General features: G+C 43.6%; 1 protein-coding gene across 2 annotated transcripts in view; it reads left to right on the plus strand.

Moving 5' to 3' along the window:
* The window catches only part of itih2 (inter-alpha-trypsin inhibitor heavy chain 2), a 27,447-nt gene continuing 11,046 nt past the window's right edge, over positions 1-16,401 (plus strand). The window contains exons 1-19 of one of the 2 annotated variants that reach the window (XM_008401628.3): positions 3-210; positions 2,225-2,257; positions 2,344-2,382; positions 5,069-5,241; positions 5,406-5,673; positions 5,741-5,848; positions 7,565-7,693; positions 7,778-7,894; positions 8,003-8,171; positions 8,244-8,369; positions 8,443-8,624; positions 8,807-8,992; positions 9,077-9,216; positions 10,018-10,190; positions 10,936-11,079; positions 11,150-11,263; positions 12,178-12,376; positions 12,453-12,625; positions 12,962-13,073. In XM_008401628.3, coding sequence (XP_008399850.2) covers positions 115-210; positions 2,225-2,257; positions 2,344-2,382; positions 5,069-5,241; positions 5,406-5,673; positions 5,741-5,848; positions 7,565-7,693; positions 7,778-7,894; positions 8,003-8,171; positions 8,244-8,369; positions 8,443-8,624; positions 8,807-8,992; positions 9,077-9,216; positions 10,018-10,190; positions 10,936-11,079; positions 11,150-11,263; positions 12,178-12,376; positions 12,453-12,625; positions 12,962-13,073 — 2,681 coding nt within the window. In that variant the 5' untranslated portion in view covers positions 3-114. Of the gene's footprint in view, positions 211-2,224; positions 2,258-2,343; positions 2,383-5,068; positions 5,242-5,405; positions 5,674-5,740; positions 5,849-7,564; positions 7,694-7,777; positions 7,895-8,002; positions 8,172-8,243; positions 8,370-8,442; positions 8,625-8,806; positions 8,993-9,076; positions 9,217-10,017; positions 10,191-10,935; positions 11,080-11,149; positions 11,264-12,177; positions 12,377-12,452; positions 12,626-12,961; positions 13,074-16,401 lie in introns of both variants that reach the window. The other variant, XM_081603769.1, reaches the window with a different exon arrangement.

Here is a 16,401-nt window from a genome sequence, read left to right on the forward strand (position 1 = left end):
TGGTTCGAGTCGATGGGATCAGTTTGGTGGATTTTAAGCTCTCAGCTCGCTGCCGTTCCTCACTGCTCTCGTTTTATTCTTTATAGTTTTGTGTAAAAATATGAGCGTGGAACCATGAGGCGTCCGCTGCTGCTCGCTCTGGGGCTGCTGCTCCTTCACCACAGCTGCTGCTTTGAGTTTGTGATAAACGGAGACTGGGAGGACGAGGAGGTGAGGCTGCACAGGAATTTATTATACATTAATTCATGTCAAACAGAGAAGATCAAAATAATGAGCTTATTTTCCTGTTTAAAACCTGGAGACAGTAAGCAGACTGTTAATATATATACATAAACATTTACATGACCTGCCAAATAAAATAACCAGGTTGTTTACAAAACGCAGGAGAGGATGAGACATAAATACTGTTTATTACAATCAGTCCTGTTTATTTAACACATTTCAGCATCACAGCAGATCATAAAAATACAACAAAAAAGTCAAACAAGTGAAGAAACAAACATGAGAGACATCATCAATAATCATTAATATATTGATTAGCGTTTCATTGATTATGGTTCAAATCACCTCCAGCCAGATGTGGTTGGAGGTTTGAACCCAAACAATAAAGTCTAGATTTAAAGAACTCAGGGTTTCAGCTGTTTTTCAGTTTTCTGGAAGTTTGTTCCAGATCTGTGGTCATAGAAGCTGAAAGCTGGTTGGTTCTGGTTCTGATGCAGAGCAGAAAGTGTAGAACTGGGTGATGTAGAGCTGGGTGGTGTAGAACTATGTGGTGTAGAAGTGGGTGATGTAGAACCAGGTGATGTAGAGCTGGGTGATATAGAGCTGGGTGATGTAGATCCAGGTGGTGTAGAACTATGTGGTGTAGAACTGGGTGATGTAGAACCAGGTGATGTAGAGCTGGGTGATATAGAGCTGGGTGATGTAGAACCGGGTGGTGTAGAAGTGGGTGATGTAGAACCAGGTGATGTAGAGCTGGGTGATATAGATCTGGGTGGTGTAGAACTGGGTGATGTAGAACCGGGTGGTGTAGAACTGGGTGGTGTAGAACTATGTGGTGTAGAACCGGCTGGTGTAGAACCGGGTGATGTAGAGCTGGGTGATATAGAGCTGGGTGATGTAGATCTGGGTGGTGTAGAACTGGGTGGTGTAGAACTGGGTGATGTAGAACCAGGTGATGTAGAGCTGGGTGATATAGAGCTGGGTGATGTAGATCTGGGTGGTGTAGAACTGGGTGGTGTAGAACTGGGTGATGTAGAACCAGGTGATGTAGAGCTGGGTGATATAGATCTGGGTGGTGTAGAACTGGGTGGTGTAGAACTGGGTGATGTAGAACCAGGTGATGTAGAGCTGGGTGATATAGATCTGGGTGGTGTAGAACTGGGTGATGTAGAACCGGGTGGTGTAGAACTATGTGGTGTAGAACCGGCTGGTGTAGAACCGGGTGATGTAGAGCTGGGTGATATAGATCTGGGTGGTGTAGAACTGGGTGGTGTAGAACTGGGTGATGTAGAACCGGGTGATGTAGAGCTGGGTGATATAGAGCTGGGTGATGTAGATCTGGGTGATATAGATCTGGGTGGTGTAGAACTGGGTGATGTAGAACCGGGTGGTGTAGAACTATGTGGTGTAGAACCGGCTGGTGTAGAACCGGGTGGTGTAGAAGTGGGTGATGTAGAACCAGGTGATGTAGAGCTGGGTGATATAGAGCTGGGTGATGTAGATCTGGGTGGTGTAGAACTGGGTGGTGTAGAAGTCGGTGGTGTAGAACCAGGTGATGTAGAGCTGGGTGGTGTAGAACCAGGTGATGTAGAACCAGGTGATGTAGAGCTGGGTGGGATGAATAATGAACATGAATAATAACTGCTTGATGCTCCATCAGTTCTGAAATATACATAATTCTTAATTTTATCACATTTTCTGAAACCGACACACTTCAGTTGAAATATAATAATTTATTGTTTTCTTCCGTTAAACTTTTTTGTTTTGAAAAAATGATCCAGAAACAGAAAAAAGTAAAATTTTCCTTCAGACTCAGAGATTCAGAATCATGTGAAACTAAAAGTTCGTTTTTCTGGTTCCGTTTGTTCGTCTGCAGACAAAATATCATTTCTATCAAATTAAACAGAATCATTGTTATTTTATCATTTCAACTCATAAAAATCAGTTTTCAGTTTTTCTTCTGATATTTGTCTGAGTTTTCGTTCTTGGTTTCGTCCGTCAGCCTGGAGTCGACCTTCCTCAGGAAAGGCAGAAGGTTCGTTCCTCGGTTCTGATCCGAACCCAGTGGGCCGCTGGGAGCCGCCTGCTGCTGACTCATGTTGTGTTGTTTGTTGGTTCCAGAGAGCCGTGCTGACCAGCGAGGAAGACCAGACCTTTGAGGTAAAGAGCCGAACACTGTGGCAGAGTTGAGCCTTATCTAGTAATCAATATCCGACTGTTTGAGGAGTTCCTCGTGGCAGGCAGGGCGCTGACCCGCTGGGGGTCGGCCACATTCAACCCCAGCAGTTCTGCGTTAAGCCTTAGTGAGCTCCAGAACTCTCCAGAACCTTGTACAACCTTCCAGGACTTTCCAAAACCTTCCAGGACTTTCCAGGAGCGTCTAGTCCTGCTGTTGGATCCGTACCAGAACCCTACATGTGGGTTGTCTGGTTTAAACCCAGAAAGTTTGTGTTTCCCGTCGTCTTCATGATTTAATCCAGCGTCTCAGAACCACTGGCAGCCACTGGCCCACAGCATGACGCTGCCAACACCATGCTAACTTTGGTGTGAAAAGTGTTTCCTCTTTCCTGACTTCCTAGTTTTTGCATGTTTGTCACTCATTATTTAAAGACAAAGAAACACCAAAGGCTGATTTAAGTAAAAGTTTTTCTTAAACATGATCCTGTGTGAGAACGGGATCGCCCCCTGCTGGTGGAGCAGCGTGGTGGAGGTGTGGTTGATCACACCTGGGTTCAGCCTCACGCCTGATCACTGCCACACCTGTTCTCCATCAGCTTAACAGGAAGTGGATCCAGGCAGGAACCAATCAGATTCCCTGTGGCTCCAGAGAACCACAGGGAGAAAACGTGAAGCGACCCCTAGAGGCAGTGGCGGAGTTAGACTTTTAAAGTTTTAAAGTTCTGAATATCATCTCATGGACACTGAACTAAATGCGTCTTTCGGACCGGGAGCTGACAGCGTGTTGAAGAGTTATGGACACCTTGGTTAGGAAGCTCTGATTGGACAGGTCATTTGACAGGTAACAATATTTCGGGTCGGACCAGAATTATTTGCCTGATGGTGGTTCGGCTTCTAATGAGTTTACATTTAATGAGTTTGCAGCACACAGAGAAAACCTAAAGAGAATGTTATAATCTACTTATTGTAGTTTATGTAGAGGAATAACAGCTGATTGTTGAGAGAGGAAAGAAATTAAAGTGCAGATTCGTTAGAAACAAGCGCAGAGCGCTGGGCGATAAATGCGCTTAAATGCTCCACCGTTACTCCAATTAATCACGCATGACATGACAAACGCCAAATATACAATATATAGTTACACTGCTTAGTTAATGGTGTTTTAAAAACAAAACCAGTAAAAACTGAGTTAATATGTCAGATTCCCTCCTCAGCCTCGTCTTGATGAGAACAGAGAGCAGTTCCTGGTTTCTGTCCAGACTGTGATCAGCTGACCACTTGGTGCGCAGACAGTTTCAACTTTACGCACAGAGAACATCGTGGAGCTCATTATTAATCATTATTAATCATTATTAATCAGACTAAGAACAATATCTGTCAGAGAATCATCTCTGATCTGCTCGCTTTAACGGACCAGAGGCTTTGGAGCGTCCAGCAGCTGATCCGCTTCTGCTGGTTTTTCTCCCGCTGAGAGAAGTGATGAGGGATCAGGAAACGATCAGAGTTCTGTCGTCTTCTAATCACATAATTTCGTGAAATGTTACCTGATTTCAAAAACGTTCTAGCAGAGAAATAATAAATGTTTCGTTTGATGACTACAAATTGGAAATAAAATTCTTTTTTTCTTTGACGGACAACGAAAAAAACTGTAGCGCAACCTCTGATCCAAACTATGAACATTGTCGGCCCTCTTCGTTTTTTTCTCTTTTTTGCGGAGGATCAATAAATAACTTATTGGTGTTTTACAACCACCAGGTATGAAGTGCTTTAGCCTTTGAGTTGCACCACAACAGCAACTGAAACACCCAGGAGAAGAATATCAGCTTGTTGTTATGAGTATAAAGGAGGCTGGTATCACACCTGATAAAAATCTATTTATTTATGTCACATTAACTTATATAAAGTTTTATACATTTTCTTTTGATATATTTATTATTGTTTTTCTTCTTTAGATATTAGGTTGGCTTAGAATGATTCCAAATAATGTACAGGAATAACCTGGTGCGGTTACATGTCAATAATCTGGGGGGGCCACTAGGGGGGCCAATCAGATGACAGGGGGGGCACTGGCCCCCCTGGCCCCCCCTCTGGCTCCGCCACTGCCTAGAGGTCAGCGCCGACCCATCCGAAAGGTCACCAAAAAACCCGCAACAACATCCAGAGAACTGCCCTGTGTGGTTAAGGTCAGAGGTCACGCCTCCTCAGAGCAGAGAAGACGCTTCGGCTCGACTCGGTTCTGGATGATCCCAAAGCCTTCTGGGAAATCTGGACGTGTGTCTCGGTCCACCTGGTTTGGCCGACCCGAGGTTCTGGTTCCGTTCTGATGACCTGCTGACCGTTTCGAGCCCTCGTGGTTCTGGTTCGGTTCTGAACGTCTTGAGTCCAGTTCCCTTCAAGATCCTGGAATCTGGTCAGAAACTGGCGTTTCTCCTGAATCATCTGTTGCTAGGCAACCCGAGGTTCTGAGGTTCTGATTGGTCGTTATGTTTTAGGCTCCGGTTTGTTTCACATTATAATATTTTTATTTTTTAATATTAATTGTTAATGTTCATTTTTCCTTATTTTCTTGAACTTTTTTTTAGTTTTAATTACATTTTTGTGTTTCCTGTTTTAAAGTTTCTTGTTTTGGTTTGTTTGTTGTCGGTCCGCCGTCTCCGCTGCGCGCCCGCAGGCCGTGCGGGGCGATGACATCACGGTGAACAGTTATCGGGTGGAGAGCCGCATCACGTCCCGCTTCGCCCACACCTCGGTCCGCAGCTCGGTGCTGAACTCCGGCTCCAGAGCTCAGAGCATCGGCTTCAACGTCCAGATCCCCAAACGGGCGTTCATCTCCAACTTCACCATGTGAGACCGACGGCGCGTCTTCTGACGGCGCGTCTTCTGACGGCGCGTCTTCTGACGGCGCGTCCTCCGACGGCGCGTCTTCTGACGGCGCGTCCTCTGACGGCGCGTCCTCTGACGGCGCACAGACGGGAGGCCAACTGCTTCTTCTCCTCCTCCTTCTGCAGGAACGTGAACGGCATCACGTTCGTGGGCTCGGTGAAGGAGAAGGCGCTGGCCCGGCGGCTGTACGCCCAGGCCAGCTCCAGGAACAAGGCGGCGGGCATCGTGAGGACCAACGCCCAGGACCTGGAGACCTTCACCACGGAGGTCCACGTCCCGCCGGGCAGCAGCGTCGCCTTCGAGCTGCACTACCAGGAGATGATGGAGCGCCGGCTGGGCGTGTACCAGCACAACCTGTTCCTGCAGCCCGGGCGGCCGGTACCGCACTTCCAGGTGAGAGACCCGCGCCCGACTCTGACCTTTCTGCTGACTTCTGACCTCTGACCCCACACCTGCCCAGGTGGACGTCTACATCTATGAGCCGAAGGGAATTTCAAAGCTGGAAACGCCAAACACTCTGGGAGAGAGATTTGTAAATGTGATCCAAGTCACAGCAACGAAAGACAAGGTAACCTGGAGAATACCACTACTATAGTACTACTACTAATAATCATCATCATCATAATCATATTAATAATCATAATAATAATAATAATAATAATATAACAATAATAATACTATTATTATTATTATTAATTATTATTATTATTCATATTATTAATAATATGAATAATAATAATAATAACAACAATCATAACATTAATAATAATAGTAATATTATTATTATTATTAATAATATTACTATTATTAATAATAATAATAATAATATTATTATTATTATTATTATTAATAATAATAATAATAATAACAACAATATTAATAATAATAATAACAATAATAATAACAATAATAATAATATTAATAACAATAATAATAATAATAATACTAATAATATTAATAACAATAATAATAATAATAATAATAATAATAACAATAATAATAATAATAATAACAATAATAATAACAATAATAATAATATTAATAACAATAATAATAATAATAATACTAATAATATTAATAACAATAATAATAATAATAATAATAACAATAATACTAATAATATAATAACAATAATAATAATAATATTAATAACAATAATAATAATAATAATAATAATAATAATAAATAATAATAATAACAATAATACTAATAATAATAATAATAATAACAATAATACTAATAATAATAATAATAACAATAATACTAATAATAATAATAACAATAACAATAATAATAATAATAATAACAATAATACTAATAATAATAATAACAATAACAATAATAACAATAATAATAATAATAACAATAATAATAATAATAATAACAATAACAATAATAACAATAATAATAATAATAATAATAATAATAATAATAATAACAATAACAATAACAATAATAATAATAATAATAATAATATAATAATAATAATAACAATAATACTAATAATAATAATACTAATAATAATAATAACAATAACAATAATAATAATAATAATAATAATAATAACAATAATAACAATAACAATAATAATAATAATAACAATAATACTAATAATAATAATAACAATAACAATAATAACAATAATAATAATAATAACAATAATAATAATAACAATAATAATAATAATAATAACATTAATAATAATAATAATAATAATAATAATAATAATAATAATGCTCTCTGTCTTTCATCCCCACCAGATTATTTTGAAACTCAGATCTTAAACCATCCAGATGATTTTGGTCTCATCAGTAAAATTAGTTTTTTATTAATTCGTTGATCTGAAATAATTTTTCCTGATCAATAGTTTCTGGTGACGTGTTTATTTATTCATCTTATTCAGACACTGAAGTTTTTCAAGTTTGTTTTAATTTTGATACATTTAAATAATTAAATGTAAATGTTTTGATTTTTAACATATTTATAAAATATTTAAGTCAATATTTTGCATAGACTTATGGTTAATAAAGTTAAAATAAAACAGGGAACATGTTTGGAAACATTAATTATGTTATTAATAATAATTTTATGGTTTTATGAATTATGATGCATTTATTGCATGTCTAAGTATAGAAATAGTTATTAACTACTATTAATAACATGAACTAACATCATATATTTTATGCATTTAAGGCTAAAGCTGCAATACATAATTATACATTTTGAACTAAATGGATTGTTTCATGCACGTATCATAAATAATAATTTTTACATTTTTGCTCAGGCTCATGTTGTCTTCAAGCCAAATTTGCATCAGCAGAGAAAATGTGAGAATTGCTCCGGCAGCGCCATCGACGGCATCTTCTCTGTCAAATACGACGTGACCAGAGACAGCAACGCGGGGGAGCTGCAGGTGAACTTTGACCCCCAGCAGGAAACAGCATCCACTTCCTCAAACATAAGCAGAGATGATTATGATGATGACTCTCTGTTTCAGGTGTCAGATCTTTATTTTGTTCATTTCTTCGCTCCTTCAAACCTCTCTCCTCTTCCGAAAAACATCGTTTTCGTCATCGACGTCAGCGGCTCCATGTGGGGGGTCAAGATGAAGCAAGTAAGTGACCTCTGTTGACCTCTAAAGTTCTTTCTTCCCGTTTGTGTGGAACGCTGCCACCGTGTGGCCGTTTCCCAGAATGCACTGAGCTTCGTGGTTCTGCTGTAGACGGTGGAAGCCATGAAGGCGATTCTGGACGACCTGAAGATGGAAGACCGCTTCAGTATCATCGACTTCAACCACAACGTGCGCTGCTGGAGCGAGGAGCTGCTTCCCGCCTCTCCTCTGCAGGTGGCCGACGCCAAGCGATACGTCCAGAACATCAAACCCACCGGAGGTAGAGAGGTAGAGTGTGACCCGGCGCCGGGCCAGGAGCCGCTCCCATAACAGCTGACCGTGTTCCTGACAGGCACCAACATCAACGAGGCGCTGATCCGAGCCGCTCAAATGCTGGTCAGGGCGAACAGCCAGGGCTTCGTCGACCCGCGCTCCGTCTCCATGATCATCCTGGTGTCTGACGGAGACCCCACCGTAGGTAGGAGACCACTGGAACCGAAGAGCCGTAAACCTCAGGCAGCAGGTTCTGATCCAACATGGGCTCCCTGCAGGAGAGATCAAGCTCAGTAAGATCCAGAAGAACGTGAAGCGAGTGATGACGGAGGAGCTGTCTCTCTTCTCGCTGGGCATCGGCTTCGACGTCGACTACGACTTCCTGGAGCGCATCGCCATGGAGAACAGGGGCGTGGCCCAGAGGATCTACGCCAATCACGACGCAGCTGAGCAGATCCGGGTTAGACGGTTCATTACATGACACCTGCTTAAGCAATGCCTCACCATCATTAGCAGGAAGTAGCTGCTGAACCCACAGACGTTACCAACCCACTCAAAGCTACAGTTCAATATAAACCAAAGATCAGAATCTAACCTTTGACGTTTAAAAAGTCTTGCCCCTGTCTTCCCCTGTCTCTGCAGGCCTTTTACAGCCAGGTGTCGTCCCCCCTGCTGAAGAAGGTCACCGTCCATTTCCCAGAGGGAGCGGTGACCGACGTCACCCAGAGCCACTTCGATAAGTTCTTTGGCGGCTCGGAGCTGGTGGTGGCCGGGAAGGTGCAGCTGTCAGACAGCAACACGCTGACCAGCTTCACCTCTGCTTCAGCTGTGAGTGCAACGCCCCGAGACGTCACTGAGGCTCTGGACGCCTGCTGACGTCCGTGTCCATGTCTCTGCCTGCCTGTCCTGCAGGCCAGCCTGCAGCTCAACCTGGAGACGGAGACTGACATCACGGAGCTGGACCTGGAGCTGGCCAAGCAGCAGCACTCCTTCACTGGCTTTGCCAGGCAGATGTGGGCTTACCTCACCATCAAACAGCTGATCAGGGAGCGGTGAGGCCCACAGCACCACATGTTCACACGGATACTCTGGGTCACCTGGAACAGCCGAGGGCTGGCTGTGTAATCAGGAACATTTACGCAGCCGACCAGAACGCAGTAGGTGGTTTCTGGGTGGGAAGTGGAAAAGCCAGCTGACCAAACATGCTGGAACTCCTCTTGTGTTGCTAGGCAACGGGCTGGGCTTCAATGGGGTTGCTTGGTAACGGGCACTGCCTGCTGACTTGTGATGTTACATAGTGAAGGTTTTTAAAACGGCTCATTTTCCAGACGTCATGCATCATCTTTTTCAGAAACGGTAGAAACTCAAATGAAAGTACAAAAATGTGCAAAATGTGAATTTTGCATTATAGTTCCTCTTTATCTTCTTCAAAAAAGCAAATAAAAAAACCTGATAACAACCAGCATCCAGTCACAACACGACTGTCCCTGTAAATATATATGAAAACACCCTCAACTCATTCCTCATTCAGGTTAAAGGTTAAAGGTCATGACCCTGAGCCTGTATGCCTGTTTGGAAGGGTTGAAGGAGAAATCCTCTTTGGTCTGGAATCAAGATGGCCGCCAGACTGAGGTTAGCCGAGCTGGATCTAAAGAACCAACCAGTGAACCTTTCAGTGATGTAGAGTTAATGTGAGTCCATCTGTCCAGCAGCTGGTTGAGACCTGAACCCTGACCTCCAGGGTCAAACCAGACGCCGTCACCTCTCTGCACAATGACACAGCATGCTTTTGATTTTCCAAATATTCTGGTGGTTACCTGTCTGGACCAGCTGCTCTCTGGCTCCCCCTGCAGGTCTGTGGTTACCACAGTGGGAAAAAAGAGAAAAATCACCAAGCAGATCACAGAGCTGGCCCTGCAGCACAGCTTCGTCACGCCGCTGACCGCCCTGCTGGTGGAGAGCGAGGACGCCGCCGAGAGGCTGCTGGCCGACTCGGCCCGGGACCCGAGGCACGGCTGCTGCTCAGGTCACACACACACACACACACACACATACACACACACACACACACCCACACACACGCACACACACACACACACACACACACACACACACACACGCACCCGCACACACACACACACACACACACGCACACACACACACACCCACACGCACACACACACGCACACACACCGAGTGTTTATATTTTAACTATAAGAGAAAGGTTTCTACACTTAAAGACTTCAGGTTCAGTCAAAACGAGGTTAAAACGTCACAAATGATTTTTTGCTGGAGAGTCGAGGTTTGTTAAATGTTTCCTCTACAAATAATTTTAATTAGAAAGTTTAAAAATTCAGAAATCTTTAAAATATATTAATTGAATAGTTATTATTATTTGTCTCTTTTCTTACTGACTGCTTGTTTCAGAGGGACAGTGATGTGTTATATCTACAGTAGCACATCTATGGTGTTATATCTACAGTAGCACATCTATAGTGTTATATCTACAGTAGCACATCTATGGTGATATGTCTACAGTATCAGAACTTTTTGGATTTCCTCCAGAGTCTAAGCAAAGCGTTTAGAAAAATCATTGAACTGAATTTACTTTGGGTCAATGACTTATTTCTCAGGTTAGCAGAAGAGAGCTTCTGATTGGCTGATCATTCCCTCCTGACGTCTCCTCCTCCAGAAGCTGCTGAGACCAAAACTTAAAGCTAACATTTCTCTGCATGTCTGTTATAAATATGTTATTGTTGTGACCAATGCAGGCGTCCAGACTCTGTCTGGTCCTCCGTCTGTCAACGTGGTCTACGCCACTCCGCCCCCCTGGATCCAAGTCCCCATCACGACCCCGTCCAGTCAGGTCCTGAGTGGCCCCGTGGAGACGGTCCTGCCTCCAAAGGTTAACTTGGGTAAGACTCACATCCACCTGCAGGCTGCAGAAACAAGTTTCCATGTTCAGAGTCTTTGTTTGTCATCCAGTGGACGGAGACCCTCACTTCATCGTCCGCCTGCCTGGAAGCAACATGGACATCTGCTTCAACATCGACTCCAAACCGGGCCACATCCTCAGCCTGGTGTCCGACACGGGAACAGGTGCAGGACAGCTGGAGATGTTTTGGTATTCTGGTGTCGTTAGAAAGCCCGGTTTGGACTTTTCTCTTAAAACTTGATAAATTTAGCAACAAAGTTGCTAGGTGGGTAAAATGGCCCAAACTGGGTCATTAACAGAACCATGAACCCAAACACAGCAGCAGATCTACAAGAGAAGGTGCGACAATGGCCTAGTCAAAGTATAAACTTCAAATTCAGTTTGAGCTCAATGAACTGAAGCAACAGGAGAGCGGACCAGAACTCCTCCAGAACCGAGTCAGGCTGTGGTACAGTGAAAATATCTCTCCTGCTGTGTGTTAGTTATTTTCACTCTGAGCTCCAAAGAACTGACATCTAACCAACGGTGCTCAAAGTAGGGCTCCTGGGCCATCAGTGGCCCTCTTGACCAATAGATTAGGACAAAACTACGACTTGCAAATCAAACTCTACTTACAGAAAGGTTTGATACAGGAAGTGTTTCCAGATGAACTCTGACCCAGATTCTGTTTTTGTTGAGAACAGATGAAACATGAAAGAGATCCAGGGGCGGAGCTAAAGAGGGGTTGGGGGGGGGGGCGGCTGCCCCCCGATCCGGGTCGGATGGGGGCCCGGGTCTGGAGGTGCCAGGGAGGGAGGACTGGTTTCAAGTCGCTTAAATGTCTGATTATAGATGGAAAAAGTGCGCCCTCACCTGTTGAGAAAGGTGTATTTAATGTTAAAGTCAACAGTTTCAGTTTCGTTTCACGATTTATGATCCTATTACTACAAACAAATCTGATAACAAAGAAATCACAATCCTTTAGTGGTTTCAGTTTTTAAAAACAATGTGTTTGGTCTGTGAGGACTTTGGAGCTGACATACAGTCGGGTCCCTGGTGTGACCGGTCTGCCTGCGGTTCTGCTCCATGCTGAGTGCAGGTGTTGTGGTGAACGGCCAGCTGATCAGCTCCAAGCAGCCTCACAAAAACACAGTCAGCTCCTACTTTGGCATCATCTCTGTCTACCACCAGCCTGCCGGGGTCAGCGTGAAGGTCGGCACCGACCGGATCTCCATGGCCGACGGCCGCAGCAGCCACTCGTTCACCTGGGGCGCCACGGCTGACATCACCCAGGACAGGTAACTCCGCCTCCACCAGCTTCCTGCTCTGCTTTGATTGGTCCTCAGAGTTCTGCTTCCTGCTTCTATGCTTCAGCATAAGGATCTCCATCGTGAAGAACTCCCATGTCACCGTCACCATCGACAACAGCATCCGGGTGACGGTGCTGCTCCACCGGGTGTGGAGGAAACATCCAGTCAACGTGGACTTCCTGGGTCTCTACATTCCCAGTGATAACCAGTACTCTCCACTGGTCCATGGACTGATAGGTACGACTCCCAGTCCTGGAAGAGGCTCCGCCTTCACCTCTATAACCCTCGTTATTTAATAACAATGACATAAACTTAATTCTCTTCATAATTTGAGAGAAAAAATGAACCAAAGCATAGAGCAGTTAGCATTAGCAACCTTTAAGCATTTTTACCCCTAGTGGTCAGTAGTAGTACTGCAGCTGAAAGTGAGTGTGACTTTTTATGGGAAAATTAAAAGGGGAAAAAATAAATTATTATAACAAAAATGATACAAATGATGAAATTTGACTGTTTTGTCTTCCTAAAGAGCCTGGCTTTCTGTTCTTGAGTTGAAATAAATTTGTGGTAAAACAGGGCAGTTTTCCCGGGAGCCTGAGGTGAGCGTGTTCGACGTCCATGAAGGACCCGACCCGCTGAAGAAGGAGGCCACCATGGAGGTGAAAGGTCACATGCTGCGGGTCACCAGGTACTTCCTGTTACTTAATGTTGCGTTTGGTGAAGCCTGACTGAAGTTTAACCTAAAGTCAGGAACGTGTGTGTTACTCTGTGTGTGTGTTGCTGTGTTACTGTGTGTGTTGCTGTGTTACTGTGTGTGTTGCTGTGTTACACTGTGTGTGTGTTGCTGTGTTACTGTGTGTGTTGCTGTGTTACTGTGTGTGTTGCTGTGTTACTGTGTGTGTTGCTGTGTTACTGTGTGTGTTGCTGTGTTACACTGTGTGTGTTGCTGTGTTACTGTGTGTGTTGCTGTGTTACTGTGTGTGTTGCTGTGTTACACTGTGTGTGTTGCTGTGTTACTGTGTGTGTTGCTGTGTTACTGTGTGTGTTGCTGTGTTAACTGTGTGTGTTGCTGTGTTACTGTGTGTGTTGTGTTACTGTGTTACTGTGTGTTGTGTTACACTGTGTGTGTTGCTGTGTTACTGTGTGTGTTGTGTTACTGTGTGTGTTGCTGTGTTACACTGTGTGTGTTGTTGTGTTACACTGTGTGTGTGTGTTGTGTTACTGTGTGTGTTGTGTTACACTGTGTGTGTGGCTGTGTTACTGTGTGTGTTGCTGTGTTACTGTGTGTGTTGTGTTACTGTGTTACTGTGTGTTGTGTTACACTGTGTGTGTTGCTGTGTTACTGTGTGTGTTGTGTTACTGTGTGTGTTGTGTTACACTGTGTGTGTTGCTGTGTTACTGTGTGTGTTGTGTTACTGTGTGTGTTGCTGTGTTACTGTGTGTTGTGTTACACTGTGTGTGTTGCTGTGTTACTGTGTGTGTTGTGTTACACTGTGTGTGTTGCTGTGTTACTGTGTGTGTTGTGTTACACTGTGTGTGTTGCTGTGTTACTGTGTGTGTTGTGTTACACTGTGTGTGTTGCTGTGTTACTGTGTGTTGTGTTACACTGTGTGTGTTGCTGTGTTACTGTGTGTGATAGGTATTTTCCTAGAACCTACATAAAAGAACCACAGACAACGTATATGAATTTATGACTAAACTTCTGCAAGCAAAAGGAGAAGACTCTGTCAACTGCTTCTCAGAGCTGTTCACAGAGCGTTCTGCTTCTCTTTGGATACAGCTTGTCTTTTATTCTCAAACTTCAAAGAGGGAGGATAGGCAAGATAGACAGCAGAGGAAAAACAGCAAAGGTCGTAAAACATTTTACCTAAACAAAGCAAAGGTCGTAAAACAATTTAACATCTGGCCCCTGATCTGAGCCCGGTTCAAATCTCGGTCAAACTGTTTCACATGAAGATAACAGGCAGCTGTGACTTCCAGGTCAGTTCACACATACAGTTTAAACAAGAGAACACTTTAACCTGAATATGAACTAAAGTAACAACAAAATGATAATACCAAAAAATCTCTATCATTCCCCCCTTTTTATCATTTCACCATGTGTGTAAACCTTATTCAAAAGCCAAGCATAGAAAAGAAAAGAAATAAAATAGAACCAAGAAATGCAAAATATATACATTTTTTGTCCTAGTCTAAACATAAAAATTTACACAATGATCATAATGAATAAATGAAATAAACAAAAACAAAAGAAAGAAACAGCAAAAAATCAAACGCAGTTTTCTCATCCCTAACACCACTTGTTTTCACATTTTTGGTGTAGGAATCATTCAGCAAATGAATTAATCCGTTCAGTGATTACAGAACATCATCATTGCACAGAAAATCGTCAGAATCTCAAAACAAGTCATCTTCATTCGTCTCATAGGATGCCTTTGCTAGCTGATAACTGACAACAGTTGTGTTACTTGTCTTAAACATCATACTTCGTAGGTATGGAATAATGCAACCCTTAAAAGGACAGAACAGAACCGAAACAATCAGAATAGGTGTCACGAGCTTCAACAGTAAAGTCCACCATGGACCAGACATGAGCCATGAAAACAAATCAAAAAAGGATGAGCCGCGTGTTCCACTCTCCACATATTTATTTTTTTCAAGATCCTCCAGCTCATATAGAGCATCAGAAATGGTTCCTCCAGTTCCTGTTTCATCAGGAACGAAAGTGCAACACGTTGGGCCAATAATTCTGCAAACCCCTCCCTGAGGGGCAGTGAGGAAATCCAGAACAACACGATTTTGCATAACCATGTTTCTCAGTTCAGTCAGCTCCTTCGCGGTGCCATTGGCCAGCTGGTATGTGATGTTGATTAGTCGCAGTAATCCGTACCTGTTTATCTCTACGTGGTCCCGAATCTCACCTACTCCAACCCACGGAAACAGACCTTGCATGAATTTTTCTCCGCCGTTCCAAATCCTGAATTCCCATGGAACTCCAGTGTCTGTTGTGAGGCCTCCCCAGCGTTTGACCTCAGGCATCACGCTTGGAGCGAGCAGCCAGAACGTGTCGTCCTTTCCTGATGAATACAATCAGGTACAGGAAGTACCAGTCTGCCATCACCCGTGAACCATAGTCTCCTGGCACTATGGTACTGCACAGCGTTGTCTCCTGTCGTCCAATGTCCGATCTGTGATGTTGAAACTCCTCTCCTGAAGCATGTTGTCACAGTCTGGGTTGTCCTTCCAGACTTTGCAGTGTGGAGTCATCCTTTGACCCCTGCAGGCTGTGCAGTCGATGAAATCCTGTGTTGGTTCGCAGTAGGTGTAAACTCTGTTACACAAGTTCCAGGGCAACGTCCCTAGAATAACATGTCCATTATTGTAGACACAGTTCCCCAGAGATCCTGGTTTAGCTCCTGCTAATGAAATGGTCTCTGGTATTTTCCATGCGGTTAGTGGAAATGGAAATACGTCAGCATTAAAGGAACAGTTCATAGATCCAAAAAGTTCCTTCACGGCATCTCCTATCTGAAGTAGAACAGAATAGTCATTTTTTCACCGTTTGCATCCCTTTGGCATGGGGACGCTGAGTCGTGGTTGTGTGCTCAGGCCATAGAGACACATCTATTTGTCATCCGTGATGTGTCCTACACGCAGACCTGAGTTGTGTGTGGCGATTGGCAGCTGCGCACACACATAGCAGTTCACAGCATGTCCCTCGTACGCGGTTCTATTCATTAGTTTCCACCACAGGTTGATGCTGCAGTCACAGCGCAGTAGAAGATCCATCTGGCATATGGAGTCCCCATTGCTGCTCGGCGCACAGAGATGTCAGAACCCCCAAACTAAAGACGGGGGAATCTTAAGCGTTTCTTCACCGGGTTTGAGACGAGCTACCCTAAAAAATAGCCCCCCTTTGAAGTCCGGCCTTCCTCCCTCCGCCTACTTAGGGGTTCAAACACTCTCTGCAGCTTGCAGTGACTCAGATGTATCCAGCTGGGTCTTTACGACTGTTG

This window comes from Poecilia reticulata, chromosome 23 (genome assembly GCF_904066995.2).
Source record: "Poecilia reticulata chromosome 23, P_reticulata-male-v2, whole genome shotgun sequence".
In the NCBI taxonomy this organism is placed as follows: Eukaryota; Metazoa; Chordata; class Actinopteri; order Cyprinodontiformes; family Poeciliidae; genus Poecilia; species Poecilia reticulata.